This window comes from Phoenix dactylifera, chromosome 16 (assembly GCF_009389715.1).
Source record: "Phoenix dactylifera cultivar Barhee BC4 chromosome 16, palm_55x_up_171113_PBpolish2nd_filt_p, whole genome shotgun sequence".
NCBI classification, from domain to species: Eukaryota; Viridiplantae; Streptophyta; class Magnoliopsida; order Arecales; family Arecaceae; genus Phoenix; species Phoenix dactylifera.
This window is the reverse complement of record NC_052407.1, coordinates 5,516,745-5,536,015: the sequence shown is the minus strand read 5'-3', so window position 1 is coordinate 5,536,015 and position 19,271 is coordinate 5,516,745. Positions and strand designations below refer to the sequence as shown.

Genomic DNA, 19,271 nt, shown 5'->3' with positions numbered 1-19,271 from the left:
GCATTTATCAGCTTGTTAAAAAAGGTGTACATGATGAAATTTAAGAGGCTTGAATTTAATCAAGCCAAACTTTAAAAGTTTAAATACATATTGAAATTATCAAAATCCTCTTAAGTAATATAATTTGTAAGATGTGAGTTGTAAGGATCTCCTCCATATAGGACATTTATCCAAAAAGTGCATTATTTCCTACCTAAAAAAATTTATCAAGGGTTTTAAGTGTAAATTCTAAGATTTTAATAAGAACAAAAACAACAATTATTAGAATTGATTGTGGCAAGTTGTACATTACTTTTGTCACAGTGAACTAAGGACAAACCTAAGTCCAAGTCTCTACGCACTTCTCAATAGTCAATTTAACATTAGTATTATGTTTAACCATGTATTGCACAAAATTAAGCATTCAACAATTCTTATATCTTCAAAGCACCACTTTCCCCCTCAACCAGATCTACTAAAACAACAATATGGGGTACTACAGAATTAGTTCTCAAATAGAATAGTAAACAATTGATATGAAATAAGCTACATGCCACTTCAGACAAGGGAGAAAATTCAATTCTTGAATGACAAGATAAATTAAATGGTGAAAGACAAAGGTATATAACATGAAATGGTAAAGAGACAAATCAATCTAGGTTGTCTTTTGACATGTTTGCTCAAATATAAATTCTAAAAAAAAACCTTTGACTAAAAAAACAAAAGGAAAAAAAAAGTAAAATTTTCATCTCTACAAAGAATATTATATGTCAATGTGTAGCCATCCATAGAGCACAAGGTTTTAAATACCAAATTGACCCTGCACCAGTTTTATCGTAGAATGATATAGTACGTCAAAATCTTACTATTCACAATCAGGATCTTATGATCCGGATCAAAATGGCCCTAAACAATCTAGATTCCATCGTTGGATTACGATCAGCATAGTATCACAAGATTTAGGTCCATATAATGGAATGAATATTCCTTTGAATCATAAATCCAGATTGATCATGATAATTACATATTAAATAATGGGTAGGCCCATTTTCTATAATTTATGTGACCATGGCTTTTAGATTACTTATCATCAACAAGTGTTGGGAAGTAAAATTTGCAAGTCTACTCATAGCATTAAGAACAAGTTGTAGATATTCTCTTTACAACCATATGTTAAAGGATTTTCCATGTTATGTTCCTAAAACATCGTACCAAAAAAGATAATTAAACAGATAGATAATATATAAATTTCATAAATAACCAAACAAAACATTTGTTTCATTAGACAGACTATATATTGGCCTATATTAGCGAAGAACTACAGTTCTTGCATGTGTAGCCTTTTATTCTCCATTCATTTAATTTATAGCTGCCTCATCCTTCAATTTATAGCTGCCAGCGTACCCACGCTTACAGGCCTGGCCTGCCTTGGCCAAGTGTGGCAAGCATCTCCGCGTGGCAGCAGCGGGCAGGCCGCGCACAGCAGCAGGAGCGCGCAAGATTTACACGCACGTTCGACCGCATACCCACGCGAGCGGCCAAGCGTCAGGCCGCGTGTGCGCTTCGCAATCTTGCCCATGCGCACAGATTTTCTTTAGACCAGAACATGCCCGTAGCCCGACCGTGCGCAGGACCCGGCAGCCGCATGAGCCAGGCCGGCCAGCAAAAGACTTGCGCACGCAGAGTACACCCAACATTCGCGCAAGCCGAAACAACAAGGGTCCGTGCACGCTGGACTTGGCCCACCATCAACGCGCACGAACCAACCAACCGGAGCCAAACCAATCCAACCGCAGAAAACTGCAGCCAAGAGCGCCTAGCAGCCTGCATTCAAAATTCAAACATGGGCGCCCAGCAACTGCATCCAGCCTTACAGCCTATAAATAGCCTTGAGAGGCTGCAGTGTTGGGTGTTCCGAAGGGTCAAGAAATCTGTGGAAAGTCCCTGTGAGGATCGGCCTTAGCGCTTAGGCTAGGGAGAACCACATTAAGTTCTCACTAGATTGGGCTAGCAAGGAGATTTTCCTCCTCTGCTAGATTGGGCTATTAGGGGTTCCCTCCGAATCCTTAATTGATTGGGCTAGTGCAGTTGCCTTGTTATGCACCACTAGATTTATTTGTCTGCATTTGTACTTGTTCATCCTCATTTGAGTTTGAAACAAAAGCTACTTTGCTTTCATTTTTCATCCGAGTGTATCATCCAACTAATCTAGGCATAAGAATTTGCGGCCACTTCCAATTCCTATGATCAAAACCTTGGCACTACCTTCCAATCGGTCCACATGCAGCATTGCAACCCGGCATGAAGCCAAGAAGCAACGGAAGGCAATGGTATGGGGCTTAGGGACCATAAGCCCCCATTATTATTGGTGCTTTTATTGAGATCTTCGAGAGGTAACGCCATACTTGAACTTCCTTTTATCAAAACAGCATCTTTAAATTTCAGCCTTGTGAAGATGGAATCCGGAGGGAACTCAAACACCCACCAGCAGCGGATCGAGGCCTTGGAAGGCAACTCGGTGCAGCTTGGCAGGGCATTGGAAACCCTATCCAATACCTTGGCCGAGATGAGAAAAGGAGTGCAGATGAGAAGGGAGACTAATGCCAACTTAGAGAGGTTGGAGAGGAGAATAGAAGAGAGAGGGAGAGAAAAAAAATCAGAGGGAGAGGCCTAGGTCGCATATCTCAAGGCAAGGCCAGGCAAGAGAAGAGGGGGAGGGTGAAGGAGGCAGTGGGTCGGCAAACGACCAATGGGACTATGGCATGAGAGAAAACAGGAGACTGGGAAGAAGAGTAGAAGGACCCGGAGTAGCGTTGGAGAGATGGATCGAAGAAAATCGAGAGGGTGTGAGGCAAGAAGTGTATTATGGGGAGGAAATCATGGCCGAAGAGGAGCCCTCTCATGCTCAAAGGCCTCATGGCCGGAGAGAGCACATCGAGAAAAGGAAAGGAGTACGGAATGAAGACCTTAGTGAGGGGGGTCCTCGGCTTACAGAGCGAGGGTATAGAAAACCCAAAATTGATTTTCCAAAGTTCAGCAGGGGAGACCCGTATGGGTGGTTAGAAAAGGCGGATTAGTACTTTGATGTGTATAAAGTGCCAAGAACTGATCAGGTGACCCTTGCAAGTTTCCACCCAGAAGGTAGGGCAAACCGATGGTGGAGGTGGATCTGGGCCTTTGTATGAGAAGGAAGGAGAATGGGTTGGATAGCCTTTGTAGATGAATTCATGACACAATAGGGACCTTTCCCCATTGTCAATCATCACGGCCAACTTGCCAAACTCAAACAAGAGGGCAAGGTCCAAGGATGCATCGATGAGTTCCAGCAGCTCCAAACAATGGTCCGCGGATGGTTTGAGGAAGCCTTGCTTGGGACCTTCATTGACGGTCTCAAACTATAGCTGCCCAAGGAGATAAAGCTCAAGCAGCCGGCTAGGCTGCAGGAGGCAATGCGCATGGCGGAGATCCTTGATCGAAGCTATAAACCGGAGCAGCGAATGGCCAATGATGGGGCAGACAGCAAGTTCACCAAGTCCCCACCATTCAAGGCAAATTTCAAAGGAAAAGGCCGCTACATCCAGCAGCAAGCAGCAGACAGTCAAGAAGCTCGCCCAAGAGGAGCTTCAAGACCACATCAAGCGCGGTGTTAAGGACCCCTGCAAGCGGCGCCGCCAGGGCGCCAAGCCGAGAGAGGACCATGCGTCAACCAGGGGCCAAAGAGGCCAATTGATGTGCTTTGTGGCCGGCCAACCCTTAGTCAGCCAAGGGGTTCAGCGACGACATCAGCATCGCGTGGGATCAGCCCACATGCCAGACCTCGCCCTGTCAACCCAACGGGCGCTCGGCCGAATGGAGCAGGCCGCACGGACAGCTGCACGTGCAGGACCGGCGCACACGGGGCCATGGTGGGCGCGCTGGTGCTGCGCCCGCCCAACAGCACGCTCACGCACGCGCGGGCCGCAGGTGGGAGGCCAGCAAGCCCGCACCACGCCAACGCGCACGACCAACCTTGGCCTCGTGCGCAAAGGGTCGTGCGAACCAGCATGCGGGCCTGCGCGCCCGTGGCGCGCCCTTGCACGCGGGCAGCTGGCGGGCGCCCACACCCAGCCCAGTCCTACTCGGACTGGGACTCCCCCAGCCAGGTCGTGCGACCCAGTCAACCGGGACACGCATCCCATGTATCCGGGACGCACGTCTCATGCAAACGCGGAAGGAGTACTTGGAGGTCTTCTAGGACTCCTCCGAGTCGTTGATCTCAAGCAAATCAAGGGAGGAGAAGCCTTGAACGCAGCCACATTAGCAAGGATCCGTGGAGAGGTTGTTCTTCATATTTATCTTAGCCTTTTGTTTAGGAATTAAAGTTTATCTTGGTCTTTAATTGTAACTAGAAGTCCTAGGATTTTGAGTCCATGAAAGGGGCTGTAAAGAGCCATTGTGAGGCATCCCAAAGTTGAGTTGAGTTTAGTTCTCTTTGTGAGAGAATCGGTCGAAACGCTTGGGCGGCATTATGCCGATTTCGGTCCTTAGATTTTGTGTTCTAGGGCTTGGGCTAGTGATTGATACATCAATCTCCACTAGATTGGGCTAGGAAGGGATGCTTTCGATCCTTTGCTAAATTACTTTTGTTTGCTTTTGATTGTCATTGTTTGTTCTTCAATTGGAGTGGAATAAAATTCAGTTTAGTTTCATTGTTAATCTTTGCATTGAGTTATTCCACCGGCGTTACCTACAATTGGTCCATAATCAACAGCTTCTTCAAGGGCGCACGCCAAGGAGCAAGGCAAAAGGGCTTGTTGCGGGGCTAGGGATCGTGAGCCCCCATCACGCGGCCTCTGTTTCAAGTGCGGCGACAAATGAAGCCGTGAGCATTACTGCAAGTCTGGCCAAGCGTACCTGCTAGACGTTGGCAGTGAGAAGGAAGACAAAGATGCTGCAGATACAAATGATAGTAGCAATAGCCCAGAACCTACAGAAATATCCGAGGAGACCAAAGAGGGAGATGAAGCCGAGTTATCCCTACACACATTGTCAAGAGTGCAGCAACCTTCAACCATGAGGCTCATGGCATGGATCGACAAGCACGAGGTATCATTGTTAGTCGACAATAGGTCTTCTTATAACTTTATAAATTCTGGGATACTCAGAAGAGTAGGCTTGAAAGGAGAAGCCATATAGCCATTTGATGTAAAGGTGGCAAGCGGCGAAAAGCTTACATGTGAGGAGATTGTCAAGGAAGTCCGGCTAAATGTACAAGGGGTCCAAATCAAAGCAAACCTGCATGTGCTTCAACTTGTCGGGCTAGATATAGTCCTTGGCAATACATGGCTACGGAGTTTGGGCAAAGTAGTCATCGACTACAGCTCCATGACCATGGAGTTCAAGATCGAGGGACAAAAGAAGCGGTGGACAGCAACTTACAGCAAAAAGGTGCGGCCATGCAAGGCCAATGTGCTGGAGCGATGGTGCCAAGGCGGAGTCAACTACTTTGCCGTATTGCTGACCAGCCACGATTAAGAGGAACCCAATTATCGGCTGAAGCTGGGCATGGAGTTGGAGGCAATACCTTTGCAAGTTCGGCACCTACTGGAGGCACATCGGGGCGTCCTGGAGGAGCCCACATCCCTACTACCACGGCGAAAAAATTCGACCACCCCATCAAATTGAAGGATGAATCCAAGCTCATCAACATTCCACCATATTGGTACGCACACTGCCAAAAGAATAAAACAGAAAGGCAGGTGGACACCATGTTGAAGCAAGGGCTAATCCGCCAAAGTTCAAGTCCCTTTTCTTCACAAGTCCTTTTGGTGAGTAAGAAAGATGGAATGTGGCGCTTCTGCACCGACTACCGGGCCTTAAACGAGGCCACTATCAAGGATCAATTCCCTATCCTGACCGTGGATGAAATGCTCGATAAGTTGCATGGAGCAAAGTACTTCACACGGTTGGATCTGAGGGCCGGTTACCATCAAATACGGATGCGGAAAGAAGACATCCACAAGACGGCCTTCCATACTCGCTCGGGGCACTACGAATACCTAGTCATGTCATTCGGCTTGTGCAATGCACCTTAAACTTTCCAAGCAGCTATGAATGAAGTGTTCCAACTATATCTACAAAGGTTCGCGATAGTTTTCTTTGTTAATATTTTGGTCTATTCTAAAACCATGGACGAGCACTTGCAGCACCTGAATCGAGTCCTACAAATCTTGGAAGAGCATCACTTCCATATCAAGCCTTCCAAGTGTGCCTTCGTCCAAGAAGAATTGGAGTACCTTAGGCACATTGTCTCCAAAGACAGTGTGCAAGTTGATGAAAGGAAGATCGAAGCCATGACCGACTAGCCTCTACCGAAGGACATCTCAGCCTTAAGGGGATTCCTGGGGCTGACTGGATACTACCGGCGGTTCATGCAATACTATGGGCCGATCGCAAAGCCGTTGACTAACATGTTAAAGAAGAGCGAGTTCCAGTGGTCCGATGCAGCAATGGAGGCCTTCGACAACCTTAAGAAGGCCATGATGCAGAGCCCGGTGATAGCCCTATCAGACAGACTTCAGCAAAACTTTTGAAGTATATACCGACGCAAGCAGCGAAGATATTGGCGTCGTTCTTATGCAGGAGAAGAGATCGTTGGCCTACATCTCCAAGGTTTGGGGCCAAAAAAGAGGGCCTGGAGCACCTATGCAAAAGAGCTACTGGTGGTAGTTCATGCAGTGAAGGCATGGAAACCCTACCTCTTGGGCAAGCGCTTTACCATCATCACAAACCACCAGGCGTTGTGGTATCTCCTATACCAAAAGATCATAACACCGGAGCAGCAGAAGTTCTTTGTCAAACTGCTTGGATTTGAGTACGATATAGTATGCCAACCGGGCAAAGAGAACAAGGTTGTAGATGCGGTCTCGAAAAGAAAGCAACCCAGTTCTATGGGTCGTAGAAGAAGATGGACAGCAGACTTATGATCAAGATCCGCCGTACCGGGTCCGGTAGGCGTACTGGTTGCCTACCGGACCGGTACTATTCCGGTTTTACCGAAACCGGGCGGCACAAACCGGGAAGCTCTTTCCCGCCGAGGCTGGAGAAGAAGAGAACGAACGAGAAAGAGCGCAGGAAAAAGAGGGAGGGAGACCACTTATGGCCGCCATCGAATAGCCACGGAGGGGCGGCGGAGGCCGAGGGGGTGGCGAAGCCCGGCAGGGGGCCTCCGCCGCGCCCCCGCGGGTTCCCCCACCGGGCTCCGCCGCCCCTCTGGCCTCCACCGCCCCTTTGCGGCTCTCCGACGACCACAAGTGGTCTCCCTCCCTCTCTTCCCTACACTCTCTTTTTCTCTTCGTCTTCTTTGTCTCCGGCACAGAACCGACCTATATACTGGTTTTCACGGCTCCACCGTACCGGTAGCTGACCGGACCGGTTCATACCGTCCCGTACCGGCCGATACGGGCCGGTTCGGCATACCATGCTTGTGATGCTATCAGCAGAGGAGATTTGCGGATTTGGGATCAGATCCACAAAGCCACTAAGTTAGATGCTCGAGGCCAGAAGATCCAGGAGAAAATTGAAGCATCTACGAGTGATGTGGATAACTTCAAGCTAAGGGACGGACTGATCTATTACAAAGATAACATTTATGTTCCTGACGTCCCCGATCTGAGAAAGAGCATCTTAGACCACTTCCATAACAGTAAGGAAGGGGGTCATTCGGCTGGCTTCGCACCTATTTGCGTGTGAAGCATTTTTTTTGGGAGGGACTAAAGCAACAAGTCAAAACTTTGGTGGCCGAATGTGACACATGCCAAAGGATCAAATATGACCGAAGGGCTACGAAGTGATCCTGGTAGTGGTGGATCGCCTGAGCAAGTATGCACATTTTAATCCCCTCAAACATCCTTACATAGCCAAATTAGTAGCCAAAGCATTTGTGGATATGGTGGTGCGGCTACATGGAGTGTCGAGGAGCATCATCACGAACCGGGACAAGAACTTCATGAGTACCTTTTGGAAGGAACAGTTCACGCTACAAGGAAGCAAGCTGAAATACAGTTCCTCATACCACCCACAGACAAATGGTCAGACCGAGGTCATCAACAGGACTCTAGAGCAGTATCTGCGCTGCTTCTGTCATAAGCAACAGACACGATGGAAAGATTACCTTACATGGGCTGAATTCTAGTACAACACTTCCTATCACTCTTCTATTAAAATGAGTCCTTTTGAGTTAGTGTATGAGAGGCCTCCTCCATTGTTAACTTCTTATGAGAGAGGCACGGACAAAAGCGACGAGGTTAAGAAGGAACTGATGGCAAGAGACGAAATCCTTGCAAATGTTAAAAGGGAGTTTTGGAAGGCGCAGGAGATAATGAAAAGATACTACGAGCAGGGTCAAAGAGATGCCTTCGAACCAGGCCGGTATGTCTTCCTGAAGCTAAAGCCTTTTAAGCAAAAAATCAATCAAGAACAAGTTCAACCAAAAGCTATCTCAAAGATTTTATGGGTTGTTCAAGATTGTGGATCACATTGGAGAAGTTGCCTACCGATTGGAGCTGCCAGCCTCATCACTACTTCATCCAGTCTTTCATGTATCATGGCTGAAAGAAAAAGTAGGTAACCCGACTTTGATTGAGTAGAAACTACCGTACTTTGACGAGGAGAGCCGATTGCTTCTTCAACCAATCGAGGCCCTCGAGTACCGAATACGGCGAAGAGGACGAGCTCAGAAGAAGGTATGGCAAGTCCTTATTCAATGGGGTGGATTGTCAAGAGAGGATGCTACTTGAGAGGACTACGACAAGGTAGTCCGGATATACCTGAATTTCATCCTTGACAAGAATGTTCTTGAAGAAAGGGAGAATGATGAAAACCCCCCGCAAACAGCACCGCCATAGCACCAAGCCAGGCGAGGTCCAGGCAACATTCGGAGACCAAATCGGGCAGCTGATGAGCCTAGAGATCGGCCAAGCCTTAGCCGGCCAAAAGGAGCAAAGGCAAACAGGCGTGCGCACAAGCCAAGACCAGACCCTTGTGGACGCGTTCCCCATATGGGACGCGTTTCCCGCGCAGAATTTCCTTCCTTCTTTCCGAGCCTTCTCGTTTCTTCTCCTCTCTCCTCCGCTCTTCTCCCGCGAGCAAGCCCCGACGAGGCCCAGTACCGGTAAGTCTCCTCTTTCTCCTCTTCATCTTCTTCTCCTCTTTCTCTTCTTCCTCTTCTTTCTTCCTCTTTCTTCCTCTTTTTTCCTGTTCTTCTTCTTCTTTCTTCTTCCTCGCGCCAGTACCAGGTGGTACCGGTGCAAACTGGAACCAGTACGCAGCAGAAATCGTTTTCCACAACCAAACCATACTGGTTGGCCCCGGTACCAGTACGGTACGTGCTGAACTGGCCAGTACGAGCCGGTTCAGCATACCTTGGTGGATCCATAACCTCTTAGTTAAAACATTCTCCTATCAATCAGATATTAAGAAAAACAAGATAGCAAACACAAAAGCCGAAGAATGTGGACCAAGTGAAATCATTAATAAAAAAGTGCATAACATCACTATAATTATAAGCTCAAAACCATGCATAAAATGACCTATATAAATGCGCAACTGATATAATAGTTTCCAGCAACATGTGTGGAAAGTCTTCAAAAGTGTTAAAACTTTACTTCAGCAAATAAAGTACCTAGTTAATTTACTTTATAACGGCGAAAGCTTTTAATATATAAATTCCTGAGAAAACCACCTTTCCATAACTTAAGGAAACAGTCTTCACTCCCACTAGCAACCAGTCCAGAGGAATGTGCATCCACAGAATAAACAAGAGAGGAATGGCCTGTCATCTCCATCAAGACTTGACCAGTTAACGCCCATAATTTAATGGAGCTGCCATTCAACAGATAAATTACAATAAGGAACTACAAATGGAAAGCATCCTTTGACACAAAGCATAGAGAGACAAAAGAATGATTTGACTTTATACATACGTGTACACACACATTATTTATGTAGATATATATAACATCATATGCAGCTAGTATGGACTTTAGTTAGGTCCAATCCTCATGACCATACTGAGGCACATGAGCTTCATCTAGCCCCTGGAAGTGATTGCATCAAGGCTGCGATTTCACTAACATACAAGGCCATGGTATCAAGTATCAACATTGTCAATGAATCAAGATCCCAAATATCCATCAGCTAATTTGTCATCCAGAATCCAGATATTTTATCCCATGATATCCATCAGCTAAATCCAAGACATAACAATATTGCCTTAGCACTTTCATCATCATAATTTCAGAAGCTGCACCAATTAGGAACACCGACCCTAATTAGCTTAAGAGATCATACAGCCATTCGACAGTTCTGAATGAAAATGATAGATTTTTGCCGTCAGTTTCTGAGCTCAGCTCAGTCGTCATGTTTGTGGCAACTAGCAGCACTATAGCAAGTAAGAAGCCTAAAATGAGAACTGGCACACATTCAGCAGGAAGAGTGTGTAAATTAATATTTACTGTTAGTTTGATATTCTTGTTAGTTGGCACAAATACCAATGTTTAGTAATATATTACTTTAAGCCATAGTTCAAGAAGCATTGCACATTCTCATCCAACATAAGCCTTCGCTCCTTTGAATCTATAACTTTCATAATTTTCATATTCAATATGATATGATCTCATTCAATCCCTCATAGTTGTCAAACCCATAATTGTGCATGACCTATCACTGATTACACGAGCAACTACTGCTTAATGAAACAACTTTTTAGTAGTGTAAATGGGTTTGATGGATCTTGACTAAACAAATACAGACCTAAGTTGTACTTGAAGTAAAACAACATGGTTGGACATAAATACAACCATGATTACCTCAACACCAACCTGATTGAGAATGAAATCTAGCAATATTAGTATCAAACCCAATCAAACGCAACATAACCCATCAAGTAAATAGGTAGCATATGGGTTGAGAAATCTCAATGATCACTCCGAATTGGTCTAGATAGTATCTAGGTTAAGGTATCTTAGACCATTCCAAGCCACTTGCACTAATGGACAGTCACTAATGGAGATTGAGGGGAGGGGGTTAGGGATTTCAAGGTAAAATTACAAGAAAAATACTCAACATAGTTTATAGACTACAAAAGTTCATGATGAGTTTATTTTACTAAGTTATAAGCGTCAAGGATGAAAAAATTTCCTGCCTCATTGAAAATTCAAAAATCACAAAACTTAATCATATGCAATGGGAATTAGATATACAATTTACAAAGTTGCATCCTGATAAAGTACACACAGAGGCAAGACAATAATGGCAATAAGTGATAAATAAAAAATCCACTTGCACATAAACTCGAATTTGCAGAAGCACACCATACCAGTCATGTGATGCAGAAAGGATCCCAAGCCCAGGCAGCACTGCTAGGCCTCGAACAGTATCTAGAAAGACCTCACACGAAATTAGTATATAATTATATAATCCTTAGTTGCAGATCCAAGTACAAGAATTCTTTTCAAAATAAATTTATGAAAAGGTCGAATCACCAGCCAAATGAAATACGCCACAATAGCATAGAGTTGTCACCAATCCCAATGTTAATATATCTCCCAAGACTATTTATGTTAAAGAAGTAACATCCAATTAACCAAGGACTCAATGCACTTCCAAAATTTGCAAGACTATGATAATATAGTTGTGCAAGCTGAAAAAATATTTATATAATTTTACAACAAACATGTGCATTAAAAATTTTAAGAAAAAAAGAATAAAAGAAGAGTGCAAACACCATAATTTCAAAATTCAAACCTTAGGAATCAACTTTTGCCCCTTAGAAAAAAGGAAAAAAAGAAAGCACATCAAACAAAACCAAGGATTGCCGAAGCGGTACCGGGTGTTGTACTAGTCGGCACCCAGTCCGGTTCAGTACCGGGCCCGTACAGAGAGAAAACCAGTCAGAGCCGGAGAAGACGAAAAGAAAGAGAAAGCGAGCGGCGGAGGGAGTGAGGAGCGCCGCACATGCCTGCGGAGGGCCGCAGGGGGCCGGCGAAGGCTGGGGGGGGTCGGCGGGCGCCCGCTCGGCCTCCGCTAGCCCCCGCGGCGTTCCTTCTCCCTCCCTCCCCTGCTCGCTCTCTCTTTCTCTTTGTCTTCTCCAACTCCGGTTACGAACCGGTTTCAAAGTCGGAACCGTACCGGTAGGCCACCGGTATGGTTCGGAACGGGCGGAACCGTCTGGTTCGGAACGGTCGGAACCGTCTGGTTCGGAACGGGCGGAACCGTCTGGTTCGGAACGATTCCGCATTCCTTGAACAAAACACAAAGAACCATGAGGTAATCGGATTGTCTCATTTGATATGGAACAGATATGTACTAATCTAACAATACTACACATCACTTCACTGGTAGGAATGATCCACGAGGTAGAAAACATCCTTAGCTAAAGGTCGGATGGGAAAAAGTTAGAATCTCACCATTGACATAATTAAGATAATAAAAAGACAGAGTAACTTAACATAGAAAATCGGTATATATAATGGCAACAAGGGCTTGTACCCTAGTCCAAGGCAAATTTGCCAAAAAGCATGAAATAACGATTGAAGTGCTCATTCATACCATACCATATCCATATACCTGTCAGTCAGCACTATACATAGTATATCTCTATATTGCCCATGCCAGATCACCTTGCTATATATCTCTTTATACGGATGCAGATCAAGATAATGTGCAAAAGTACCAATACACAGTGACATAGACATATACCTTATTTTCCCAAGTTACATTTGTACCGGAATTTAATAAACAACCTTATTCTAACCTGGATCTCTTTTTCTTCGCAAATTTTAAAGATGCATATACCTTGTTCTCCCATGTTACATTCAAAACAGAACATACTAAACAGCCTTGTTCTGACCTGGATCTTTTTTTGTAGATTTTAGAGACTGATCAACAAATTGGAAATGGTATAACCAATAATTGTTATTCTACTTCGGAACAAATGTCAGAAAGCAAGCTTCTCTTTTTACAAAAAACCTCCTGTAGTTCTACCAGCATGAAGCATGAGTTTCCTATCATTCCAGGAATGTGTAAATGCCTTCAACATTTTAGTGCGTAAATATATATACCTATTTCCTATGCCATTAATCTGTATAAATAGTTATAAGATGTTAATTTATAATAACAAATTACTCGAAAGTGAGCAACAAGCCACATGCTACACAACAACTATAATATATATGTAGGATTTATTACCTAGATTTCTATATATCAGTTAAGAACATCATTTGTTTGTCTAGAACTGCACCTATGTACTTTTATGAAGAAATCAAAATTGGTCTATTTTACATAAACTGAATAAAGCTATGATTCTTTCTACAAATCAGCATGTCCCTTTGCAGTGCCATGTGCCATGTGTCAATAGTCAACACAATATGGCATGCAAAACATATAGTGCTAGCAGTTCACCAGCATAAGCACAACGCATGATAGTTTGCCATATCCCATAAAATCCTTCAGATTTTCTAAAACTAACTATGGAACATTGAGGCAAGAAAAGATTGGATCATGAACATCTAGATGCATGTCTCCCCACAACTCTTGACTCCACAATCACAGAAGTTGCTGTAAGCGCTAGGCCGAAGCACATGGTTGAGCGCATGGTCACATGGAACAACATTGTTGTTAAGATCGCGATCAAGTTGTAAATTGTAGAGGGGGCTATAGATCAGATCAGATTGTAGATTGGATTATAATTCTAAGAATTTTTCTGAGTTCTTTCAAAACTTTGTAAATATTAAAGAAATGTGAAAATTGTGATATGAGTCAAGTACAAAGTAGATGAATGGTGAATAGACAACAATGCATAGAAAAAGTCTAGTTGTTGCCAATATAGGCCCATATAGCATGTCTAATGAAACAAATACTATGTCACCATTCAAGAAATTTATATATTATCTATCTTATCATTTTCGGTGGAACATTTTTTTTTCTTTTTTTCTTTTTTTTTTTGGGTGGGGGGGGGGGGGGGCAAGACTTGAACATATGGCTATAAAAATACAAAAAAAAATGCATTTTGCTTTTAACTCTATGATGCTTAATAACGGACTTGCTAATTTTAGGAGACGAGACTCGTTGTTGATTAGTAATCTAAAAGCCACAAAGTCACATGAATTGTAGAAAATGGACAGACCCATGATTTAATATGTATTTGCATAATCAAGTTGGATCCTATGATTGAAAAATTGTATAGTCCATCATATGGATACAAATCTCGTGATCTTACACCGATCTTGCTCCAAGGATAGGATCTGAATCATTTAAGGCCTTTTCAACCTGGATTGTAAGATCCAGATCGTGAATTGTGAGATTTTAACACCATTGTGGTACAAAGGTTTACAACACCAAGCCATCAGGTAACCAGCAAAAGTGCAACATGCCTTACAAAAAACTATTACTTATCAAAAGCTTTTGTTACCCTAATGTATATCCAGGCATAAACTGAAACAAGTCAAAAAAAATCGACCAACAACTGGAAAGTAGGAAAAATCAGGTATTTACAAAATATACAAATCAATATTACCAAATACACTATAATGATGGCAAGCATAATAAATTCAACAAGACAAAAACCATTAGTTTCCATCTATAGATTCTATAACACTTGATAGTTGCACTTCTCAGAATGGTGACTAAGACCATGGTTATAACATATTTTTACCTCTATATTTTTTTCCAAACTATACAAAAGCATGGCAATATTGTTGGTTTGGATTAGGGAAACAAAATAATGCACCAAGTAAGCATAAATCATTTTAAAAACATTTAGTTGAAAACATAAAATATTTTTAAAAAAATGGAGAGCAGAATATACAGGAGTTCACAAAGATCATAACAATGTGATAAGGTTAGTGATAATCTATAGGAAAACTAAAAAAAGATTTGATATCCTGATGATTTTGCCATTAGAGAACATAAAACCAACCAACCTGTGTGCCCCATAAAGGTGTGCAAACAGGTCCTTCCTCTCCATAGCTTAAGAGTTGAATCACTCGAACCTAGATAACATAAAAGAAAGTAGTCATATTTTACTCCTCTTTGAGAAGAAAATATATAAAAACACCAATAATTACACATACATATACATGCACAGACAATGTTAAGTACTCAAGATTTCAATTTTGGGAACTCCATGTTTAAAGTCGAGGCGTATCCTAGATGTAGTATGTGCGCTTAACTTGTTTACCCTTTCTTTTCCAAATTTTTTACATCTACACTTACTGTTGGTTATCGTTTGTGGCAAAAATTTGCATTAGTAGAGAGCGGTTGGATACGATGTAACAGCACATACTACCATAAATGCTGATACATGCATTCCTTTACTTTACAGAGATAAAAGTGGTGAGAAAATTGCAACATAATACTATTAAAGACACTCGCATGTGACTAAGATACTCAAGCTCGTCCTATGGACCAATCCATGCTAACCACCACCTCCCTCACCTATGAGACTTTCTCTTTCTTCCAAGCAATTTCACGAGGCTCTCGACTTTATTTATTTCGTTTTATTAAAGTTGTGCACCAGTGGCAGACTTGTTTTCTCCACACAAGTATCAAAAGTCTTTGCAGTAATTGCTCTCAAACAATCATAGGATCCTTATTTGGGATCATCCAGAACTTTTGTGCATTATTCTATCCTTATCTAAATAACTAGTAAAGCTCCCATTCCGCAGAATTTAATTGTTGTTAATGGTAGTAATCTCCATTTTAACTATAGTTCTCCATTCTAGAAATGCATGAGTTAGAAACCCCATCATTAAACTTCATGTGAAAATTATGAAGCTCAATGATGATTTGACTGAAGGTGTTTTAAGCAATCTATGGCATGACAAGCCTTCATGCATTACACGCAGAATGTTTTGTCAAGGAATCTTCTTTAAGAGGCTCTTTCTCATGACAATTCTTCCAAATTAAACTAAAATTTTCAAAGTTGAATCATCATCAAGAACATTTCATCACCATGACATCCCAGCAGATCTAATCATTCCCTGCAAAATTGTACCGCTTAAGGTTGTAATTTTGCATCATCTGATGCCTAATGTCAAAAGTAAGTTTAACTTTCGATTTGTGGGTTGCAGGAGTTATGAGCTTTTAATCCATCATGTAAGCTTATGAAGTAAAGTATGAACAGGATGAGATGCATGCTAAAGAAAGAATGTTCAAAGCCATAGTTTCTAAGTAGGATGGATTGAGAAAATTGCAGAACAAACTAACAGGGAAAGCATGCACTGTACTAAAAATTGCAAAGATATCAACATATAAATGTAAAACTTAAGCAGCAGTAAAAACAAGTGGAGACCTTCTGCACAAAATAGAAAAGAAAATTTTGAAATGCAAAAGGGTCAATTATCTAACTTAACTTCATGAGTTAAAAGGCTAGACAATTCTAGGCCAATAAACTATGCAATATAACCACCTCTATATAATATAATTTAAAGAATAATTTCTTCCAAATTTCCCATATCACTTAAACAGAAACACGAAAAGGATACCAGTAACGAGCTCGCCACTGGGTAGCTTTATAACTGCCTGAACAGCAACTTTATGAGCCTCCCAAAATTCAATAGCATGACCTTTCCTCCACCGTCGAATTGTACTACAAAACAAGAGCTTAGTATATCATAGTACAGCAGCAAAAATTTTTAAAAGACCGAAAAGTAGAAAAAAGATTAAGTAATCTACTGAAATCTACCAAAATAATCAATATTTTGGACTGGTTTCACCACGAATTTTATCTAAAATCATGTAAATTTATATTGCAACTCCGTAAAATAGAATTTGGTAAATCTTTTCTTACATAGAGTCATTATATCTGTGGAGATATGTATGAAATATAGATTTTATATATATCTAGTTCTGTCATTCCTTTGGTTCTTGCTCGAGCCGGACGATGAAAAATTATCATGTCCGGTTCCTTCAGGGGATGGATCTATAAGAATTCATCTATCCAGTACCATGCATTTATAACCCTGAATGCCTTACTTATTTCAAAAACTCAGTGACCATATCAAGCATAGAGAAAAGACATCGATGAACACAGATAAACAAAACATAAGAAGCCGAGCCAAAGATAAGAATATGAACAAAAAGATAGGGAACTACAATGATCTGCTGCAGATAGATCCAAAGAATCTGATCTCACAAGTAATAAAATCTTAAAGAATCAGCAGAAATTTGTTACCAGTCAATGGATGACGAGATAACATCACCATTGTCGTCGACCGCAAGACCAGTGACCTGAAACTGATGCCCCTTCATCGTCTCCACGACCTCTCCCTTGCCCAAATCCCACATCAAGATGAGGGTATCCATCCCTCCAGACACAATCCCACCCTCAGGGAAACGATCCCCAGGAGGAATCCAGGCCAGCGGCCCCACAAAGCTGGAGTGCCCGGCAAGAGTCTTCGACAGAACGTACTGGTGCTTCTTGTCCGGATTCGGGGCCCAGAACCTCACTGTCTTGTCCCTGGAGGACGTCGCAAATCCGGAATCGCCACAGATACAGATACCCCGAACCTGATCAAGAATTCGGAGCAATCAAACCAAAAATCTTGGAGTTTCGAGGCTGAGAACCCCATAAAGTACTATATTGGACAGAATTAGGGCGATCAAGGAGATGATTTCAAGAAAATCTTTGAACAAGAAGATCGAAGCGGATGACGACAACAAAGATTCGGAGAGAGTGAGAAAGAGAGAGAGAGAGAGAGAGAGAGAGAGGAAGATCGCTTACGTCGTCTTCGTGGGCTCGGAGCTCGCAGCTGAGGCGGTACCCGGCGGTCTCGTGCGCCATTAGGGAAAGCCGGAGGGTTCAAGGAAACCTCGGAGAAAGAGAGAAGTCAGAAAAGCAGCGGGCCAGAGGGGAGTTGGGCGGTGTTTTATAGGGGGCGAGGTTTCTGTGTGCGTCCGACGCACCGGACAATTAGTGTGTGGGCTTTTCAAATTGAATCCGGTGCCCCGCCCGGTCGCGCGGTTCTAAAACGAACCGTAAATATTCCATTGGAATCCAGCCGAGAAATTTGATTTTTTTGGGCAAAAAAACTCTTTAATTTGTTACACATTAAAAATCATAAATGTAGCGATCTAAATGATTTCACACTGTCGCATTTAGCACCAAGGGATAAGATTTTATTAACAAACCACTGAACAACCACTATCTAATCATTAGAGCGAATCCCTTTTACATTTTAAGATCAAATTAGTATTGAGTTGAAGCCTTAAAGGTGCTTTACCAACGCGAGGACCATCCCTCTACCTCTATAACAGGTGAACTATGCCCAGCCATCTCGGGGGTGATACTATCACCCCACTCCTCCCCGTCTCGTTCTTCCATCTTTTCCTCTCCCTCCCAAAATGAGCCAACTATATGTCGCCATTGACAGCCCCCAGCCCGAGATCACGAGCCGAAGGTCCGCGCCAACCGCCGCACACCCACACCCATAGAAAATTCTCCCCACGAGCATGCAAGGCATCTTAACCAAATATCTCAAAAATATAACTAAAATAATTCAGCTGAAATAAATCCAGTCTTATTCCAATGTTGACACAAATTATAATATCTCACAGTTCTAAATACGCAGCGAAACAATAAACTACTAGCATGTAAAACTTGGTTCTTTAAATAGCAAAACCTCACAATGTCTAACAATAGTTTAAGATAAAATATCAATTTAAATAAACCTTTATCTAAGATAAATTGTGCCACAGTTCTTCTAGTTACTCTCCCATTTTACAACGCCGATAGGTTAGTTCTCGCAATCTGTAAAACAACAAGAAATTGTATAATGAGCTACACAGCCCAGTAAGTAATACATATCCTAGGCAATTCATATAATAACATAAAATATAAATATAAATTATGATGAGTCAACATAATAACATAATTAATTCATTTTCAAACACAAATTCATTGAAATCCGTATCTTTCAAATATCCATATACATAATCATAAATCTGATTCAAAACAAATCACATTCAACTCAACGGTCTTTAACTACGACCACACTTATACCCTGTAGGTAGGCCAGAAACAGAACCGCACTTATACCCTGCGGAATGAGTCAGAATACCGCACTTATACCCTGCGGAGTGGGCCAGAATACCACACTTATACTCTGTGATGGGGCCAAAATTGCCAATGCATAACCCCCAATTGGCAGGGTCCAAAACATAGTCAGGCTGAGAGTTCCAAATCTGATGCACATCAAAATTCTTTTGTAACATAATAAATATATCATAATCCGATCTAAATATGCATATGCGAT

At 42.5% G+C, this 19,271-nt stretch overlaps 1 protein-coding gene across 2 annotated transcripts in view; it reads right to left on the bottom strand.

Moving 5' to 3' along the window:
- The window catches only part of LOC103721263 (phospholipase A-2-activating protein), a 34,501-nt gene extending 16,632 nt beyond the window's left edge, over positions 1–17,869 (bottom strand). For both annotated transcript variants that reach the window (XM_039114325.1, XM_039114326.1), the window contains exons 1-6: positions 17,741–17,869; positions 17,192–17,526; positions 16,503–16,606; positions 14,940–15,008; positions 11,336–11,396; positions 9,701–9,840 (exon numbers count right to left, since the gene is read on the bottom strand). In XM_039114325.1, the coding sequence (XP_038970253.1) occupies positions 9,701–9,840; positions 11,336–11,396; positions 14,940–15,008; positions 16,503–16,606; positions 17,192–17,526; positions 17,741–17,800 (769 nt within the window). In that variant the 5' untranslated portion in view covers positions 17,801–17,869. The remainder of the gene's footprint in view (positions 1–9,700; positions 9,841–11,335; positions 11,397–14,939; positions 15,009–16,502; positions 16,607–17,191; positions 17,527–17,740) is intronic.
- Positions 17,870–19,271: the final 1,402 nt, after the last annotated feature.